We start from the raw sequence: 21,227 nt of genomic DNA, 5'->3' as shown, positions 1-21,227 counted from the left end.
TTTGTCAAGAATGATGTGAACATCTGGTTTGCTATTGACAATATCGATATTTTGGAAGACACACCCACTGGGCAGGACTCGTTCCATGGGACAGTGGTTGTAATCAACCAGCAGGCTCAAGACAGACCTGATAAATCAACCACTTGTTATACCAGAGCAACTTCTCACAGCATCACCTCTGGCATTTCATATAAACTTGCTGCAAGAGCCAATCATCAGAACCACTCCAATGAGCTTTGAGACTGTTATTATAGGAAAGTGAAACCATCTTGTTTCCCAAGACTTCACTCACACCTGGGCACTCACAAACTACATTGCAACTGATGAAAACAGGGGGGGCAACCTCAACTGAAACTCAGTTGGCAAGCAAACAGAACCAGAACAGTGACGAGAAGATAAGGCATGTTGAATTTTCAAAGACAGGAATCAAGATGAAATTGGCAAAAGCAAATGTGATGCCAACACAATTTTAACCCCATCCTTTTCTGACAGATTGGTCCCTATAAAAGCCAGATCTCGTACCACACTAACAGGGTCAGTCCAGGTTGTCCCAGTTGAGGAAAGACCCCAACCAAAAGTCAGAAAAGATTTTTCAACGCAGAATATTTTAAAACCTATAAAACAACTCTAATATTATGAAAATCGGACTTGGCTGGCCATGGCGTGCTGTTCTGGGAGGTCCCACAATAGATGCCCCCCCCCCCCCCCAGAAAGAGGATGGGGGTCCGGAATTTCAATTTTAGCACAAAAGTACTACGCGAGTACATCTTGTACTGTACTATTGAACCCAGGACCTCTCGCACACTAAGCAAGACTCACACCCCTTGTACCAATGAGCCCTGTCCAATTTTGATGCAAACATGCCTTTATTGAAGATGTCAAAGCTGCAACAGATAATGAAGATAGGAGGATACATTTAACCACTCTGTCACAATTGGAAGAATACAATGTTGTTCGGCGGTGTACGTTCAAATCCCACTTAAAAATGCACAGACCGGTTGGGGTCTCCCTGCTCCCTGTTGCTTTGTGCGCTTATCTATACTAGCAATTAGTTTGTCAAGCAATATTCAACGTAGATTATTTTGCAGCATATTTAAAACTTATCTATTTCAAATCCATGGTGCAAAGATAACGGTCATGTGGTGTGCTATCAGTGTTGGACTAATTAGACATGGCTAAGACTCGAGAACATGGGTTGGCAAGAACCCAAGAAATGTTCTAGATGATGATAAAGATACAGATAGATAGATGTAGTTCTGGAAAACTGTCAAGGACATGCATGCAGATTATCAATTAGTAGAACCTTCTCACAAACATTGCATAAGAAACGTGTGAGCGAAGGAGAAATGTATTTGAAGGAATCAGAATAATACAATTTTGCTTTGGTGGGTTCAAATCCCACTTTGTCTTTGCCAGTAATTGTTTGTCAATCAGAATAATTCAATTTTGCTTTGGTGGGTTCAAATCCCACTTTGTCTTTGCCAGTAAGTGCTTGTCAGTACCATCTGAATGGCAGAGACCGGGAGTAGTGGCTGGTCTCGGGTTACCTATAAAACATTCTACCTGCTGCTACTTTTGTTCAACTGCAAATTATGCCGTTACAAAATAATGTGCACACCTGCATATGATGCTAACGTTCTAAACATCATGTATACATTTGCTATCACATATGCCATTTGTACAGTATATATCGTTATTTCTTCTTCTATTTAACCTTTTTTCTAAAGCTTTCCCTTTGCTCTCACCTCCATACCCTCCCATCTCAAAGAATACTACAAAATGATGGAGCGTGCATGAAAAATAATAATTTCACCCACTGCTTTACACCTCAAATTCTGAAGGATTCTGGCTAAAAGGAACAGTTTTTGTATGTGTTGACCAAAGATAGTTTCAAGTTTTATTTTTTATGAAACACCTCAGAGCTATGCTTGTGTGTAAATGTAAAACATGTTTACAATTCAGTGTAACACTGTTATTTAATTCTTCCAATTTCAGGTTACAGTTTACTCAGAATCATAGACATCTAAATATGACAGTTCCCATTGAAGTATTTTACTACTGTTACTGTTAATGCCCTATTCAGGAAAGAAATAAACATACAAAAATAACCAATCAGAAAATGTGGTAAATGTATTATACACATCATATATACAGTATATATATGATCTCACAAATTAGCCCACATGATCTCGGGACTGATGATACTTACTACCTGGACTTAATTGCACTCCTACTCAGATCCAACCAAATTCTGGAAGGCTGTTGGAAACAAAAAGTCCACCACCCCTCTCCCCCAAGTGTGAAAATTGATGGTTCAAATGAAATCTGTACAGCATTTAATCAACACTTTGCTGCTACTGCTCACCTTTTCGAGGACAGACACACAGGAACCGTTCCCACAAACAATGACAGTATACATGTAGTTAGCCCTGGGTCACAGTTCTCTATTCAGCCTGTCTCCACTAATGTTGTCCTGGAAGCTCTGCAGGCCATTGACATCAAATCCTCTGTTGGTGAGGATGCCTTTTTTTTAAAGATTAGCTGCACCTTTTATTGCGGATCATATTGCTTTTATATTTAATTTATCTATGTCATCAGGAATAGTGCCCAGTGTCTGGAAAACAGCTTATGTAGTCCCACTCCACAAAGGTGGTGACTGTAATGATCCCAATAACTATCGGCCAATCTCAAAACTGCCCTGTCTCTCAAAAATTCTGGAATCCATAGTAAATAACCAGCTAAAACCATTCCTCTCACAACAGTCAATTTTAAGTCCACATCAATCTGGCTTTAGAGCTAATCATAGCACTACATCAGCTGTTACCCTAGTTCTGGATCATTTAATTACTGGTTTAGACAAAAACAAACATGCTGCAGCTATTTTTATTGACCTTGCCAAAGCATTTGACACTGTACACCACTCCCTACTCCTAGATAGACTACTCATCTCAGGCTTTGATAAGGACGCCTGCAGTTGGTTTAAAAATTATCTGTGTGGCAGACGTCAATGTGTGAAGATGGGAGGTGGGCAGTCTGGTTTCCTGCCGGTTAAATCCGGCGTACCACAGGGATCCAATTCTAGGCCCTGTCCTGTTCACTATCTATATTAATGAAATTGTTTCCTCACTATGTGGCTGTCAAATCCATCTTTATGCTGATGACACAATTTTATACTGTACCGCTGACTCCCCTGTATTGGCCATCGAGAAATTACTACTCTCCTTTAACTCGCTACAACACGCCTTTACCAGTCTTAAATTAACTCATTCACTGCCACTGACGTAAAAAACGTAATTTTTCCCGTTTACCAATCCTGCCACTGACGTAAAAAACGTAATTTAATTTTTTTTTTTTTTTTTTTAAATTTGACCCAAAGACCAAGGAGATATGATTGTTTAAAGATCTAGACTCCCATCCACTTCCTTGTTAACTTAAAACTTAAAAATTCTGTATCTCGGCTGAAAAATCTCTGGCAGTGGGCAAACGCGGCCAGCAATAATTGTAGCAGTGAATGAGTTAACACAATAAAACTAAATTCATGGTCTTCTCCAAATCCAAACACATAGACCACTCCAATCTCTCTATCACCACCACCAATGGATCATCAATGGAAAAAGTCACAGAATATAAATATCTTGGTATGGCTGGACGACAAACTTAGTTTCAAACATCACATAAATAACCTTGTTGTAAAACTCAAAATATTGGCTGCCTATACAGGAATAAACTAGTTTCCCCATGCTCTGCACATTTCTATCGGTACTGGACGGAGATATAATCTGAGATTTGAAATGACGTAGATTTACATCCATGGCAGTCAATGTGTTAATAGTTGACGTTAACCTTCGAAAGCCTGACCATAGCCACCCCCCACATCCCCCATCTTCCTTAACGACCCCCTCACATCATCTTACCATCCCCATCCTATCTGAAAACCCCACACCCAACACCACACAGCTGAATACCCTCCCATCTTTCCAACTAAGCAGTTACTACCTGAAAGCCGCATTACTTTAACTGAAACTGTTCATATTGACATGGATGCATTTCCAATATTGACTATACATGGATGCCTTTCCAGTTCATGGATGCTTTTACAGTATGTATTCTGCTGTTCCATTCCATCAAAGACTTAACCTTTCACTTTGATACAAGCTCTTATTTCAAAGGTTTCTCTCCAGTGTGAATTGTCTTGTATCTGAAAGCCCCCCACACCCAACACACTGCTGAACACCCCCCATCTTCCCAACCAAGCAGTTACTACCAGAATTCCCATTACTTATACTGAAAATGTTCCTTTCACTTTGATACAAGCTCTTATTTCAAAGGTTTCTCTCCAGTGTGAATTGTCTTGTATCTGAAAGCCCCCCACACCCAACACCACACTGCTGAACACCCCCCATCTTCCCAACCAAGTAGTTACTACCAGAAGCCCCATTACTTATACTGAAAATGTTCATATTGACTATACATGGATGCTTTTACAGTATGTGTGTTCCGAACTTCCATTCCATCAAATACTTAACTTTTCACTTTGATACAAACCCTTCTTTCACAGGTTTCTCTCCAATGTGAATTATCTTGTGTCTCATTAAATTCTTTGATAAATTGAAACATTTTCCACACTGCTCACAGTGATAGGGTTTCTCCCCTGTATGAATTATCTTATGCACAACTAAACTGCTTGACTGGTTGAAACATTTCCCACAATGATCACAGCGGTAGGGTTTCTCCCCAGTATGAATTCTCGTGTGTTCAATTAAATTGCTTGACTGGTTAAAACATTTCCCACAATAGTCACAGCCATAGGGTTTTTCCCCAGTATGAATGATCTTGTGTTTGCGTAAAGTGCTTGCCAAATTGAACCATTTTCCACACTGGTCACAGTGATAGGGCTTCTCTCCTGTGTGAATTCTCTGGTGATCTATGAGATTGCGGCTTTGATTGAAACTTTTCCCACAATGGTCACAATGGTAAGGTTTCACCTCTCTATGAATTATCTTATGATGTTGGAGATTTAGTTTTTGATTGAAACTTTTTTCACACTGGTCACAGTGGTAAGGTTTCTCTCCTGTGGGAACTATCTGGCGTTGAATTAAACTGCTTGAGTGGGGTTTCTCCCCTGTGTGGATTATCTGGTGATTTTGAAGGGATAGTTTACGGCTAAACTGTTTTCCACACTTGTCACAGTGGTAGGGTTTCTCATTTGTATGGATTCTCTGGTGTTTCATTAAACTGCTTGCCTGATTAAATTGTCTCCCACACTGGTCACAGTGGTAGGGTTTCTCTCCTGTGTGAATTCTCTGGTGATCTTTGAGATTACCACTTACACTGAAACATTTCTCACACTGGTCACAGTGGTAGGGTTTCTCTCCTGTATGAATTCTCTGGTGAACTTTGAGATAACTGCTTGAGCTGAACCATTTCTCACACTGGTCACATTGGTAAGGTTTCTCTCCTGTATGTTTTATCTGGTGCAATTTTAGTCTATGACTTGTGAAGAAGTTTTTCCCACACAGTTCGCAGTAGGTATGTTTCTTCACTGGTAGTTGGTCAGGAAAGACATCTGGAATGGAGAAAGAGGGGACATAATGTCACTTGAAAAACAACATCTGCTTTAACAACTGATCTGCCAAATTAAGCTTGTTCTACTGCCAAATTAATGTGCCTAGTTCTTAAGCATCTCAGTACTTCATTCTTCTTTGATCTAGGCCTATAGTCTGTTTCTTCCAGCAGTTACTTGGAGCTACACTTTATATAAATAATGTGAATTAAATATCTGCTAGCAGAGAAAAACACATCCGATAGGAAAATACAGTGATTCATTCATTGGAATTCCAGGTATCACTTCCTGTCATATTTATTGTCATATTAACACTTTTATGTAAATGACAAATATTATTGTCAAGTCACCTTTGAACTTCTTTCCTGTAAAGCACTACACATGCAGCCAGGTCACACTCTTTCATAGCACATGAATTGTTTGACTTGATGTTCATTCATCAATGAATTAATGAATTCATCCGATGCTTAAGAAAAATATAGTTTCACCTGATTTTCAGATTGCTTGGGGTTGATAAATAATTGACTCGTTTGGCTTTTCACTAAAATAGTCTAGTTGTCTGCCTAGCTCTGCATGTGTCGGGGGCTGAGCCACGTCCTCTCCTGATTTTTAACTAACAAAGCAAAATCTTTTTTGAAAGATTTCAAATTATATCAGACATTGAAATCAGAAGATATTTTAAGATTTGCTTATTTGAGTGATGTTAAAACTTAAATCAAGCCTGAAAATGTAACAATTTGTTATGATACTTTTGGTCTGTATTTGTACACAAGAAGATGGCAAAAGGACGCAAAAGGCCCAACCTACAATCTTTTCAGTGATGACTAATCTTGATATTATCATTATCGTGATGTTTTTGCCAATAATGATTGCATACTAAATGTTGATAAGGTGACAATCCTACTACAGAAGAGAATAAAAGAAAGAGCATTACACATACTGGTGTCCAGGTGGTATTCAGGTTCCTGCATAAGGTGCTCTTCAGGTTCCTGTTTAATAGAAACAGTGCTGGTTGGTGCTGGAAAACTCATCTTCACCTGCAGGCTGGACTCCACAGACTGGTCTGGAATGAAGGAATAGAAAACTGACTATGATTTGTCATGGGTTGTGGAGGGAACAGATGGTGTAAAGAAGTGTAGTCACATAAGATGACAGTAAGTGCCGTTCACTTCCATTATATGGGGAAAAACTAGGTGGAGCGTCCCATTACGTTGACGGAGCTGCTGCACACGAAGTCCGATACATTGGGTTCAACATTGCTGAACCATGACCCGGTAGTGGCCGGCACCAACCAATGGGACAGATGTCTTGTAGTTTTCTTTCAGAGAGCCAACAGTTCAAACACAGGGGGAACGCAAGGTAGACCTTTATTTTTGATGAATGGCCTGAATGCTTTACGCATTTAACCGATAAGAACACCCCCATCTGAAAAGCCATGAGTAGTCTAATAAATTAGTATCCCAAATAAATGAGAAGCATTTGAAACCTTCAAGTAGTTTCACATACAAACATAGCCTACAAAAAACGAAACACCTGCGTTTTCCAAATTATGCCATTGTTCTACAATATTAATTTGTCATTCATATTCATTTGATGTAACTGATTTGACAAGGTACGCTATCACAATGTTTTCATATTGCACATGTATAATCTCTGCATATCTCTGCTGTCGGGCAGAAACCAGCTAACTTCAAAATGTTCATTTTTCAGGAAATGACTAAAACAAAACAAAAAGTGGAGTTAGGAGGTTTTGTTCATTGATAAGAACAGCTGAATGGACCTCCAAGCTCACAATGAGGTTGGAGGTCAAAAGGGGGTGGAGACTGGAGTCAGCAAAACCGTCTTTGGTGGAGTTAGCTGGTTTAGCAGAAAGTTTGAGGATCCAATGGAGTACAATGGGTGTCAGAAGCACGTTTTAAGACTTTTCATTGGTTCAATATTGTTTTAATCAACACACATACATAAAGGGTGTTCAATAGCACTGATTTATGGAAAAAAATGCAAAAGCGGAAAAATGTACCTACAAGCCGCTGAGCTACAGCATGTTGAGGGCCAGGGACTGAAGAGCTCCTCTACATTAGGCTACAGTTTACATTACTGTTATATCAAAGGGCTGTTAACCAACAGTGTGAACAATAAATCAATGGCAAGTTACAGTCCAGTAGCATTAGCCTATATTTTGGCTGTAAATAAACAACAACAAAATATATACATATATATATATATATATATATATATATATATATATATATATATAATATATATATATAATATATATATATATATAGAATGTTACGAATATTCAAAACATATTTTTTTTGGCGGCATCCCTAGTATGATCTCTACTAGATTAAACTAGTTTGGTTGTTTTTCATGTCAAGGACCCCCAAATTAGTATGAATTTGGCCAGACCCCCATCTAAAAAAAAAATTGCCAGGGACCTCCATACAAGATTTGTGTTGTTAAAATGTTAAAAACAATATTCCACATTTTTCACGATCTTTTCGATATTTATTTTTCTACTACTACTAATTTTAGTAGTAGAGCATTCTTGGCAGAGGATTTTGGGTGCCAGCTGGATGATAAAAAATGGCAAAGAATCTTATTAAGTGCAAAAAAAATTACTTCCAATAGCACTTATAAGACACAATATAAGATCATCCACAGGTTACATGTAACTCCAGCTATACAAAGTAAATATGATCCTACGTGTTCAGGGCAATGTGTGAAATGTAAAAACAGTACTGGGACATACAGTCATCTGATATGGTCTTGCCAAAAAAAAAAAAAATTTTGGTTAATTGTTCAAAGAGAGATAATGAAAGTAATTGGGATACAGGTACACCTAAACCCAATGAACTGTACACTGGGCTTGAACTCTGATAAGAAAGCGGCCATAGATACATCTTAGGAATAGCTTTGTATGCCGCACAGCTTTCAATTTAGCAAAAATGGTTAGATGAGGATCCCCCTGATATAAAATTATGGTATGAGAAAATTATGTCCATACTACCAATGGAGAGGTTATCATATGTATTAAGAGGCACTCTTGCCGATTTTGTTAGAGACTGGTCACCAATTGCAATATTTTTAAAAGAATGGAAAAGAGTCATTTGTATGGGAGTGACCAATATATGAGAATATGTACAGTCTAACTGCATTTGGGGAGTGTACATGACTACTACTATTTGTCTTATTATATATATATTTCTAATTGTTGGTTGCTGGCTTGTTGTTGATTCTGTCTATTTTACTTTTTGTGTATATGTTGTCTTATGTGTCCTGTATTGAGCACTTAATTGTTAAAAACAATAACAATATTGAAAAAGAAAAAGCCCCCATCAGGGGTTTGGCCACTTCCTGCCCCCTGTACCCCCAGACGGATACTGGTCCAGTGGGCAGCTAAACATTGTGGTCAGCTCATGGTGGAGGATAATGTAAAGTACCCTTCCCTGAAGAAGGCAGTTGGCTGCCGAAACGTTGGTTTTCATTACTCTGCGTCCAGAACAAAAAATGTGACACTTTGGCTACCAGTGTGTACGGCCACCTTATTGTCTCTTGATGACTATCTTTTAGATCTTTCTGCCATGGGACGGCACCACTACAAGGACTTTGGTGTGCGTAGCAATCCTGTGCACAGAATAATGTAAAGTATACATGATTTTAACATGCATGGTGCATATCAGACCTAAATGTATCCTTCAAGTTGTTGTTTAGGCCCAAAATGAGTAGGTTGGATTTGTAGCAATTTATAGCATTCGTAGAAATTAAGCGGTACACTGTTACACTGAATGTATAGTAGTCGTCCGATTATGTGACCTGCTGTCATTGCAGTGATGGCAGGACGCAAAGGGACATAAACATAATTTGATTGGTAACCAAATGCAGTGTAACACCAAGTGGTGTTTGTTCTCTGCGCTGTGCAAGTCCGGCGCATGTGCAGTAGAAGGCGTGAGTACTACAGTATATCGCATCGGTTTTTAAAATAGCTGTGTGTGTGCTCATGAGGCTTAGTCACTTATTTGGGGCTCGTATTCATAGACCTGGTTTCTTTTTTTTCTCGCAACATCTGGCAACACTGATTAACATTTTAAATGTAAAGATAAAGAGAATGACTGACCACAGTTGCTGTCACACTAAGTCGCCACCTTGTTTTTGTTACTTGGGCCTGCTTCTTTTTTTGCCGATAATTTGCCGATGCAAGGTTCATGGTTTACGTGGTATCCCATAGTTTAATTTTTTTGTTTTTTTCATAGTATATGGCTTAGACCATATATGGGCAACTGCTGGCCCGGGGGCCAAATACGGTCCCCACCTTCACTTAATGCGGCCCGCTGGTTAATATCGGAATACTGATATATTATTGATTTCAGCTGTTAAAATTCCTAACATGCAAACATGACCCGCTTTAATTACTTAAGTCTATATTATAGTAGCTGTATTCAAATTCTATTGTCTTTTTTATGTCCAATGTATTTGTATTTAAGTTCCTTAAGCTAACATAAGTATAACTAAATGCATTTGAAATAAAATAAAAATGTTACTTTTCTACAAGCTCAAAAGGCGTCGCACTGTGACGTGTTTTGAGCTTGTAGATCGGCTACTTTTGCTACTTTTGTGTGACATAGAATGCCGAAGTACGGCAATAATTTACGAAAAACGTTATGGAGATAAGAGGTGTCTGCCCGACAGTATATGCGATGTGGCCCTCTTAGTCCAGTACCTTAACCCTATTTTTTAACATTAACGATACGAAGCTGATAATAGCGCCAAATTTTGCATGAGGCTTCTTTAGGACCTACTGATGGATTCTAGCCTTGGGTACCAAACTTTATTTTGAATATTTTCCATACAATTAGGCTTATCAATATCCATTAAAAAAAACAGGCCGATTCACCTTTTGGCCTATAACTCTTGAACCGTAGGTCATAGCATCAAAAATCTTTTTTTCCCTGGACTCCTTGGATCATGACGCAACTTCCCATATAGGTCCCGCCTCTTTTCCGAATTCAAGATTTTCTGCCATTTTGCGTTATCTTCAAAACACATATTTTGCTACTACTCCTAAATATTTTGTCCAAAACTCACACAAATCGGCATGTGTTCATGTGATCAAGATTTAACAGTCAGAATTTTCATATTCCCTTCGGATTGGCTACGATTGGCTTCTGAAATTTGTGGGAGGGTCTGTTTGGAAAAAAATTGCACAAATCAGAAACACAGCGTCCTATTTGTCCTAAATTCATATAATTGAGGGGCCATTAATAAACGTAGAGCATATGCGATTTACTTACACCCATAGGGGGCGCAACTAATTCTACAAATGTCGCTGTTTTTGCACCAAATTAAGTACAAATGGTCTTGTGAGTCATGTGACAATGACCGTCCAACAGGCTTTTGATATTCCATACTGTTTGCCTGTAATTGGCTTCAAAGAAAAAACATTTGATGATTATGCAGATGACGTTTTCATCCCTTATATCTGCTGAAGCAGCTGTAGGAAACCAAGCGGTTGGATGTTGTATGGGACACATATATCCCAGATAGTTTGAAGGAGTCCACCCGCGAAAAGAGAGGACAAGGTGTTCGCAGGAAAGTGTCAGGTCAGACAAAGCTACCAGGCAATTGGATGGATTTTCTTCGTGACCCAACAAATAAGAAGGAGCTGTTTGCCTTTTTGACTTCCAGGACTGAAAAGTTCAACTGGCCACCATCCAAAGCTGTTTGTCAGGATAAGCTGTGTCGTCTTTTGGTTCCATTAGTACTATGACCTGTTGCAATCATAAGGAGGTAGACACCAGGATTCTGATTCATATACGGCATGCACTGGAGCAAGGAGCAAAAACTATCCTAGTGCGTACTGTGGACACTGATGTCATCGTGATCCTTGCAAAGCTTGTTCCATGATTTAGTTACGATTCAACCTTTGGCTGACATCTTGGTGGCTTTTGGCATGGGCAAAAAATACAGATTTTACCAACAACATGTCTAAATCCCTGGGGAGCCAAAATCTCATGCTCTGCCTATGTTCCATGCATTGTCAGGTTGTAACACAACATCTGCTTTCCACAGTAAGGTTAAGAAGTCAGCTTGGCATGCCTGGCAAGCCTATGATGATGTCAAAGAGATACGCGTCAGTCTGGCCAAACATCCCTTCCAGCAGCTGAATGTTGAGAGTCAGCCATTCCAGAAGCTTGAGAGACTGACGGTTATCCTGTATGACAAATCCAGTCCTTTGAGCTCCATCAACCAGACTAGAAAATAACTCTTCTGTCATGGGAATAGGTCAATGGAGAAACTGCCACCCACCCAAGATGCACTACTTCAGCATGTTAAGCGGGCAGTGTATCAAGCAGGCATCTGGGCGACCAGCCTACAAACAGAACAAGTTATTCCTTCCCCACATGAGTATGGATGGACCAAGGAATCTGAGGCATGGGTGCCAGTTTGGATGACAATTCCAGAAGTCTCCAAAGCATGCAGAGAGCTGATCAAATGCTCTTGTAAAGGGGACTGTTCCACCTGCAAATGTGGCAAATCAAATTTGGACTGTTCTCCACTTAGCAATTGCAAATGTTTGACTCACAAGACCATTTGTACTTAATTTGGCGCAAAAACAGTGACATTTGTAGAATTTGTTGCGCCCCCTATGAGTGGAAGTGAAATCGCATTGGCTCTACGTTTATTAATGGCCCCTCAATGATATGAATTTAGGACAAATAGGACGCTGTGTTTATGATTTGTGCAATTTTTTTCCAAATAGACCCTCCCACAAATTTCAGAAGCCAATCGTAGCCAATCCGAAGGGAATATGAAAATTCTGACTGATAAATCTTGATCACGTGACCAAAGACAGAGGGTGTGCCGATTTGTGTGAGTTTTGGACAAAATATTTAGGAGTAGTAGCAAAATATGTGTTTTGAAGATAACGCAAAATGGCGGAAAATCTTGAAATCGGAAAAGAGGCGGGACCTATATGGGAAGTTCATGCGTCATGATCCAAGGAGTCCACCTACGGTTCAAGAGTTATAGGCCAAAAGGAGAATCAGCCTGTTTTTTTAATGGATATTGATAAGCCTAATTGTATGGAAAATATTCAAAATAAAGTTTGGTACCCAAGGCTAGAATCCATCAGTAGGTCCTAAAGAAGCCTCATGCAAAATTTGGCGCTATTATCAGCTTTGTATCGTTAATTTTGCTAAGGTATCCCACTATCTGGAGTGAGTGTGGAAATATAGTGGCCCTCTCCATCATCAAAGTTGCCCACCCCTGGCTTAGACTGATGCTAGGTTCCTGGTTCATCTGTGATCCTAGTTTACTGATGCACTAGACTCTCTCTCTGTATTTGATGTGTTTACCTTGTAAGTCACTCTGGATATGCCTAAATTGTACCACCTATTTTGAGCCAGGAAAAACCCTGTATCCTGCCTTTTGTCATGATTCTCAATAGTCATCCTTTGTGGAGAAGGGAGGGACACTGCAAATAACATAGCAATCATAGAAAATATGGACATCGGGAACTGTCACCCATTGGTTTCTAAAGATTTGTTTTGAAGCCAATTCTTTGGCAAATTAAAATCCACCATCTTGGAACTTCCGGTCCTGAAAAAAAAAAACGGAAACGACTGCTATTGGCTGCAACCGCAGCGAGGGCGGGTCTTCACTCAGTAGAACCAGTAGAAGCCCTAGAAGCATACCCTACTTTATCATTAATTTTAAAATTACTTGAACCCTAGCATCCCTCTGAGGAGAATTTTAGCCAAAAAGAGCAGATCTACAAGCTCACATCGCCTCGAGCGAGGCGTTGTGAGCTTGTAGATCGGCTATGTTTTGGCTATTATTGGCAAAGAGGGAAAAAAGACCAGACCAAGTAAAACATTTATAATAATCTGAAACACAATTTTATGCAATATAAAGGGGGTCCCTGCTATATCTCTCTCTCAGCTAGGGGCTCCTTGGCTTGAAAAACGTTGAAGACCCCTGACAAATGAAAATGTTTATTTAATTGTTTTCATGACAATCAGATATCTTGCTATTATCATTATTATGATGTTTTTGCCTTGATAATTGTATAATGAAATGTTTTAGTGATTACAATGTTATTTTGTCAAATCTGTATGGTAGAGTATGTTAATACAAATTGTATATTTCCCCTGAGCAAGCAGGCGCAACTCGTGGTTAAAATGTAACACTTACTCAGGAGACCTGGGTTTGAATCTGGGGTAGAACAGGAACGTTACAGAGGGTAGATTTAAAGTGATAGTTCACCCCCAAAATGCCTTTTTTTTATCGATTAGTCACCCCATGGAGACTTGAATTCATGGATATCTTTTAGTTTTTGTCGCATTCCTAAGCCAATCATTTGATGGACGGCAGCGGTTACGGTAGGAGACACACCTTTGTGTCTCCTACCGGAACCACTGCCTACCGGTCCGCTTGTCATCAAATTATTGGCTTAGGAATGCAACAAAAACAAAAGAACATCCATGAATTCAAGTCTGGGGTGACTAATGGATAGAAATTTTTGGGGGGTGAACTATATCCCTTAAAGGTGATAGCCATAATAAATAAAGAGACAGAAATAGAGAAAGAGCATGAAACGTACCGATTCCCAGCTGGTGTTCAGGTTCCTGTTTAATAGAAGAGGTGCCGGCTGGTGCTGGAGAACTCATCTTCATCTGCAAGCTGGACTCCACAGACTGGTCTGGAACAGGCTTGGCTGGTGTAACGGTATTACGGTACACCAGGGTACTTATAAATCCAGACGGTATGATCTTCAATACCATCAGCCCCTTTTCTATGAGAGTGATACAATGTACTGTTATCGTAGTGCACAGCGTGCGCCATCAGATGGCAGTTTTACAGTGTCGTTCGCCCAAAAAAGCCGATGTTGTTGCGATTATCCCAATGCATTGTGAGCTTGTAAATTAGCTACTTTGGTCACAAAACTCACTACAACGTCGTACAATGGGTCATAAACAATGTGTCCGAATGATTAAGTGGACGGAGACAGTGAACAAAAACAAAGCTATGTAGACTATTTGCCTCAAGAAACTCAAACCTCCATTCACAAAGCTGCTAATGCCTACCCCACCACTGCCATAACACCCAGAATGAGCCCAGCCAACCAAAGCGGGTCCTTTTGCTAAATCCACAAATTTCAAGACTGATAGCCAAAAATGTAATAATAATCTTGAGTGATGTGGTTTTAATTATGACAATAGATGACAACTATTTATTATAGGCATCATGATATTATCATTATCGTGGCGATTTTGCCATGATAATTGTACACTTGAGTGTTGATGGCGGTGATAGTCCTACAACAGAACAGAAAGTGTGAGTATGAAACGTACCGGTGTCCGAGTGTTGTTCAGGTTCATGTATAAGGTGGTCTTCAGGTTCCTCTTTAATGTAAACGGTGCTAGCTGGAGCTGGAGAACTCATCTTCGCCTGCAGGCTGGACTCCACAGACTGGTCTGGAATAAAGGAATAGAATAAGGACTGTTGTATAGTTTGGTTTGACAGATATATAAGTAACATTTTGAACCGTTATGCAGAGATTGAAAGCTGAAGTTCAATTATCGTCCAATCACAATTATTTAAGATAATCACAATTATTTTGCGTAATCATAATAATTTCCATGCTGAAAAATATTCATACTTTTGTTCTTAACAGAAATAGCAGATCCACAAGCTCACGACGCAATGTGAGACGCTGTGAGCTTGTAGAGGCTATTTCTGCTATTTTAAACATAATGTGAAAGTACAACACGGTTAAATGTCAGTCATTTATATATACATTCAAGTTAGTTGTTTGTCAAATCTGCACTGCAATTTGTGTTTACAAAGCCTAACAGAAAAACAGAAGTATCATTTGTATTTGTATGTTCCCATGTTCAATGCCAAAAACACAATTAAATCCTTAATCAAAATGATGAGAGTACATGAAACATACTGGTGTCCAGTTGGTCTTCAGGTTCTTGTTTAATAGAAACAGTGCCGACTGGTGCTGGAGAACTCATCTTCACCTGCAGGCTGGACTCCACAGACTGGTCTAGAATGAAGGAATAGAATAAGGACTTAGATTTTATTATGTGGATGAAGGTTGAATATAAAAGGTAGGGAACAGAGGGTATTAATGCAGATCTCAGTGTCACTTAAGTACCTGAGCTGTCATTTTGCCCTCTAGTGCTCCAAAACAGACATTACAAGCATCAACCACACGTGCAAGCATTACGCTTGCTCTGACAGCAGCATGTAGGCTACTGTTAGCTTGTTCACTTACACACAGTTAAAAAAATATATATATTGTTTATTTAATTTTATATGAGTATAGGTATGTTAGGTGCGTATGCACATGTGCACACGCATATATGTTCATGTTCATTCTTTGTTTTTTATCTAATACAGCACTTTGGTCCACCATGGTTAAAATATGCTCTATAAATGACGTTCGATTTGATTTGAACTGTGTCACACGTCAAATTTACGAAGCATCTGGCAACGCATGGGATACACTCCACATAGCAGAGTGGCCTGGTAGATAATGCTGAATTTATATTACGTCTGATGATGATGTCACTCGTCAAAAGTAGCTGATGTAAGCTCACAAAACGTTGAGGTGTGCAACATGTTGTGAGCTTGTAGATTTCCTTAACGTTGGTTAACATTTATCCAATAAAAGCAGGGGTCTTCAACAGGAGGTCCGGGACCCCTAGGGGGTCCTCAGAGTTACTACAGGGGGCCCGTCAAATGTATGTGATAGGATTTTTTATTTTTTCACATTAACCATTTGAACCCTAGAATCCCTATCCTGACGAGAACTTTAACCAAATATAGCCGATCTACAGTGAACTTGTAGATCGGCTATAAAAAGAACAGGTTAAATGTAAATGTCTGTTCAGATGTTGGACTCAACCTACATTGATTTCATGATTTTTCATGATTGATACAGATACAGTACAAACATTTCACAAGGAGTGTGACTTTGTGTAGGCCTCAAAGCATAACAAAACATCTAGGAGTAAATTGCAGTGCAGTGACAACTTGGTTAATATATTTTATATATATATATATATATATATATATATATATATATATATAAAATATACACACACACACACAATTTTATTTATCTTTAGCCTTGCCTTGTTATGCGACAGACAGACAGACACCTTCAGAGGATTCTAGAGGATTTGTTCCGGTCGGGTCAGTGCGTCCTGTGGGGCTAGTGACATGAGCCGTATCTTCATCCAGACTTCTCTTTATTCCATATCTACGACAAACAATAGAGTATGCTCAAGTTAACGTAGTAAATTATTATCAATATTAGACAGACAGATAGATCAATTGATCCAACAAGGGAACATCAGTCGCCATGGCAGTTGAAGCAGTCATACACAAGGGCAGATAATAGATACTATATCATTACATTGACAGATAACAATCTATTACCATAAGCTATGAATTCATTAATAATCATGATATTAATTGATTACAATGTAATAACAGAGGACAAACAGAGCTCATTTGCTCAGATACTAAACAAGCTATGCAGACAGGTTCGAATTATTATTAGTATTTCCCTCATCTGTCACTTCTTTCACTATGTAAATAATTAGTGTTACTGTTGGGTGAAAACCTCATATGTCCAAAACCGTGCTTTTTATTATAACAATAAATAAAAACAATAGCTGATCTAAAAGCTCACAACGCGGTCACGTTGTGAGCTTTAAGATCAGCTTTTTGTTTTTGTAGATTTTCTTGTAGATCGGATATTTTCACAAATTTTGTGTGACACTGTAATAGGCTATGATGAAGCATGGCATTAAATTACAAAACAATAGAAGGAGATATGAGTTTCTGCCCGACAGCAACGATATATCGTTGCAAACAATAGGTATATATCGTTTGCAGTGGTGGAAAGTAACCAAGTACATTTACTCAAGTACTGTACTTAAGTACAGTTGTGAGGTATTTTTTTACTTTACTGGAGTATTTCCGATTTTCAGTACTTTTACTTCTACTCCACTACATCTCAGAGGCAAATATTGTACTTTTACTCCACTACAATTATTTAAAAACTTTAGTTACTAGTTACTTTGCAGATATAAATTATTATATTATAAAACATACATTAACCACTTTAGCCCTATTTTATACATAAGCTATTTGAAAATAGCCGATCTACAAGCTCACAACGCGTCACATCTGTGAGCTTGTAAATCTGCTATTTTCAGTACATTTTAGTACTTTTACTTTTGGTACTTTAAGTATTTTTTTGAAGCCAATACTTTTGTACTTTTACTCAAGGAACATTTTGAATCCCGGACTTTCACTTGTAACAAAGTATTTCTATATTGCAGTATTGATACTTTTACTTAAGTAAAACATTTGAGTACTTTTTCCACCACTGATCGTTTGCGTCCCATATAGGCCTCTCACTGAATGTTTAATTGAAAATGTCTAATTTCTGTGCAATGTTAGAGAAGGTCAAAACAAGATCCAGCAATAAGACACCAACTACTTTACATCTATGTTGATATGTGCAGTGGTGGAAAGTAACTAAGTAAATTTACTCAAGTACTACAATTTTACTTTTACTTCTACTCCACTACATCTCAGAGGCATATATTGTACTTTTAATCCACTACAATTATTTGAAAACTTGTGTTTGTTACTAATTACTTTGTAGATTTTGATCATTATTATAAAACATAAATGAACCACTTCAGCCATATATAAACTTTGGCTTTTTGAAAATAGCCGATCTACAAGCTCACGTCTATTTTCACACAATACATTTTATACACATGATACCTAGTGAAACGGGACAGTCTGCATAATAAGTACTTTTACGTTTGATATTTTAAGTACATTTTTTTTTACTTGTAACGGAGTATTTCTACATTGCAGTATTGATACGTTTACTTAAGTACAAAATGTGAGTACTTTATCCACGACTGTATGTGTCACATATTGTAGTTTGCTCCAACATGGAGGATAAAATGGCATTTCTAAGCTTCGTGTTAAAGGCCTCTACTTTTGTTATTTCACAATGCAGGAACTCAGCTAGTCAGCCTGTGGCCATGTTTCCCATTTATGTAGATGTAGCCTACTGATTGTAAATGTAAAATATATTTTTAAAAAACAGGAACAAGTAGCACCATGACTGTCATGGTAGTCATGTTTCAGGGATAGAACTCAGCCATAATGCGACGCAAACAGCACAAAAAAACAAACACTAACATTAATTCACACGTAAAGAACATTGTACAATTCTTCCTGAACCCGGAAACCTGGCTAGCTGTGTGGCTAGCACTTAGCAACCTAGCTAAACTTAGGCTGGCTAACGTTAGCATTAGCTATGCAGACACAATGTGGCTCAAAGATAAAAAGTGTTTATTCATACGCTTGTCCCACTGACTTCAATGTGTGTATTCCATAAAAGTGACACCTCTATAGTAGGCTACTACAGAACTACTCGAGACGATGTTCTCTCAACTTTGCTTGACCTCGCCTCAGCCGCAGTGTTGCCAGGTTATGCGAGAGAAATAAGCAACAACAACCAGGTCTATGAAAACAAGCCCCAAAGAAGCGACATGAGCGCTTTATGCGTCGCGTTGTGATTAGGGCAGTCACGATTACAAATTTAAGTTGCCGATTAATTGTCACTCAAATAATTGCGATTAACGATTTAATTGTGTGTTTGGCGTTGACAGTGAAACATATGTCCTGCTCAAACGGCAGAGGGAAACGAGGAACCTCATCTCGGAGCTAAACAGCGGAGGGACTGGTTCCGTCGGAGCTAAGGGCAGATATGACAAACAACTTCAATATACAAAGATATTAACACATTTAATATGAATTAAAATGTTACACATGTAAATAGCAGAAGTTAACTAGCTGATCTACAAGCTTACATTGTAGATCAGTTAGGCTATTTCTGCTTTTTTTAATATTTGAAAATGTGTGAACATTTTTAAATGTTTCAACATATGTAGGCGATTATGACGATTATGCAAAAAATAATATAATTATATTATAGATAGATAATTATCTCAAATAATTGCAATTAGACAATTATGTAATAATTGTGACAGGCCTATTGTGTGATTGAAGTACTTTATTTAGAAAAACATGGAAACAGTAACAGTACAAGTTGTGAGCTTTTAGATCGATTATTTTCAAAAGAATCTTCGGCAAAAAAAATGAAACATTTTGAATAATTTAACAACACAAATCTGGTACACGGGTCCCTGGCACAAAATATTCTCAGTCCGCAGACACAAACATAGTTTGTTAACAGTAGTTAACATTGTTAACTGTTGTTAACTTAACAATAGTTAAAATAAGCAACTAAACTTTAGAAACAAAAAAACGCAAACCGCAAGGTGACAACTACCAATATTTACAAGCAACAACTTTACAGAAAAACAAGCCCAAAGTCGCTTATAACAAGCGAACATGGCAACAATGCCTTAGCCTCAACAACGCACTTTGTTTGAGTCTTCACAAAGTCAAGTCCATAAACACCAAGATTTGATGCGCTTCTATAAGTGCTGTTACGGCAACTGTCCTTGAAGCAGCCAAACGCACCCACCCACCCCCCGCACACGTACACGCACAGACATATATTATTCACTGGAGTGAAATCTAGTTTAATTTGAACATTCCATCATTGATAATTCTTAGTTTCTGTATCTGCAGGTTTGGGCTGTACTGTACTTTTACCTTAAAGGAGCTACACCATGAATTTAAAAAAAATATGTGATATTTAATATCATATGGTGTATGTCCCTCAAACCTTTTTCAAAAGGTTTGAGCCTAAATCATCACTCAGATATACTCATCCCAAGTCAATTGTCTCTGGCTTATACAGCACTTTCAGCTGCAATACCAAAACGTCCACTTGGGCAGGGGGGGGCTACTGAGCAATTCTGTTCAGTTAATAAATTCAGTTAATTAAAAAAAATATTAAAGAAAAAAAAAAAAAAGGAAAAAATCTGCATAAAAAGAAGCATCTAAGAAAAATACAAAATCGAAAAAAAAACACTTTGAACATTTTTGAACAATTCCACCAAGTGTTTGAGGTGCCTGTTTCACCCACTTCCGGGGGGCGGAGCCAAAATCCGAGCCCGAAGTATTTGTTCGTAGACCCCCACTTAGGGGGGGTAGAAAAAGTTTCGGAGCGATTCGGGCACTTTTCATTTAACATTGGGGTTTGCCATCAAAAATGTTTATGACCTCATAAACATTGCCATTCTGAGATCGCCTGTTCAGACACGCCCATTCTGGAAATCCATGAAATGAGAAGGAATGACTGAATAAAAAAAAAAAACATTTTTTTGGGTACAAGAGACACTGGGGACCCCAAAAAATACAAAAAAACAAGAAAAAAGTGATTTTCATGGTGTAGACCCTTTAAAACATTTTTTTACTTTGTGGAGTATTTCCAATTTTCAATACTTTTACTTCTACTCCACTACATCTCAGAGGCAAATATTGTACTTTTACTCCACTACAATTATTTGAAAACTTTAGTTAATAGTTACTTTATATTTTGATTATTATGTAAAACATACATTAACCACTTCAGCCCTATATATACACATTTCGGCCATTTGAAAATAGCCGATCTACAAGCTCACAATGCGTTGCG

At 38.4% G+C, this 21,227-nt stretch overlaps 1 protein-coding gene across 5 annotated transcripts; it reads right to left on the bottom strand.

Annotated features, from left to right (window-relative positions):
• Positions 1–4,403: 4,403 nt before the first annotated feature.
• Positions 4,404–20,168, bottom strand: LOC308080929 (uncharacterized protein). 5 transcript variants are annotated; one of them, XM_080423038.1, is made up of 7 exons: positions 20,065–20,168; positions 16,714–16,841; positions 15,522–15,620; positions 14,920–15,042; positions 14,169–14,360; positions 6,498–6,626; positions 4,404–5,566 (listed from the first exon to the last, which is right to left on the bottom strand). In XM_080423038.1, the coding sequence occupies exons 3-7, from the start codon at positions 15,586–15,588 to the stop codon at positions 4,530–4,532; spliced, it is 1,548 nt and encodes a 515-aa protein (XP_080279164.1). In that variant the 5' UTR covers positions 15,589–15,620; positions 16,714–16,841; positions 20,065–20,168; the 3' UTR covers positions 4,404–4,529. The 5 variants fall into 5 exon arrangements, with proteins under 5 accessions (XP_080279164.1, XP_080279162.1, XP_080279165.1 ...); XM_080423036.1 differs by lacking the exon at positions 20,065–20,168 and adding an exon at positions 18,978–19,096; XM_080423039.1 differs by lacking the exon at positions 20,065–20,168 and adding an exon at positions 18,978–19,096 and having other exon boundaries at positions 6,504–6,626.
• Between the last annotated feature and the right edge of the window lie 1,059 nt (positions 20,169–21,227).

This window comes from Gymnoscopelus braueri (assembly GCF_963280865.1).
Source record: "Gymnoscopelus braueri genome assembly, chromosome: 24".
Classification (NCBI taxonomy): Eukaryota; Metazoa; Chordata; class Actinopteri; order Myctophiformes; family Myctophidae; genus Gymnoscopelus; species Gymnoscopelus braueri.
This window is presented reverse-complemented; position numbering and strand designations above follow the sequence as displayed.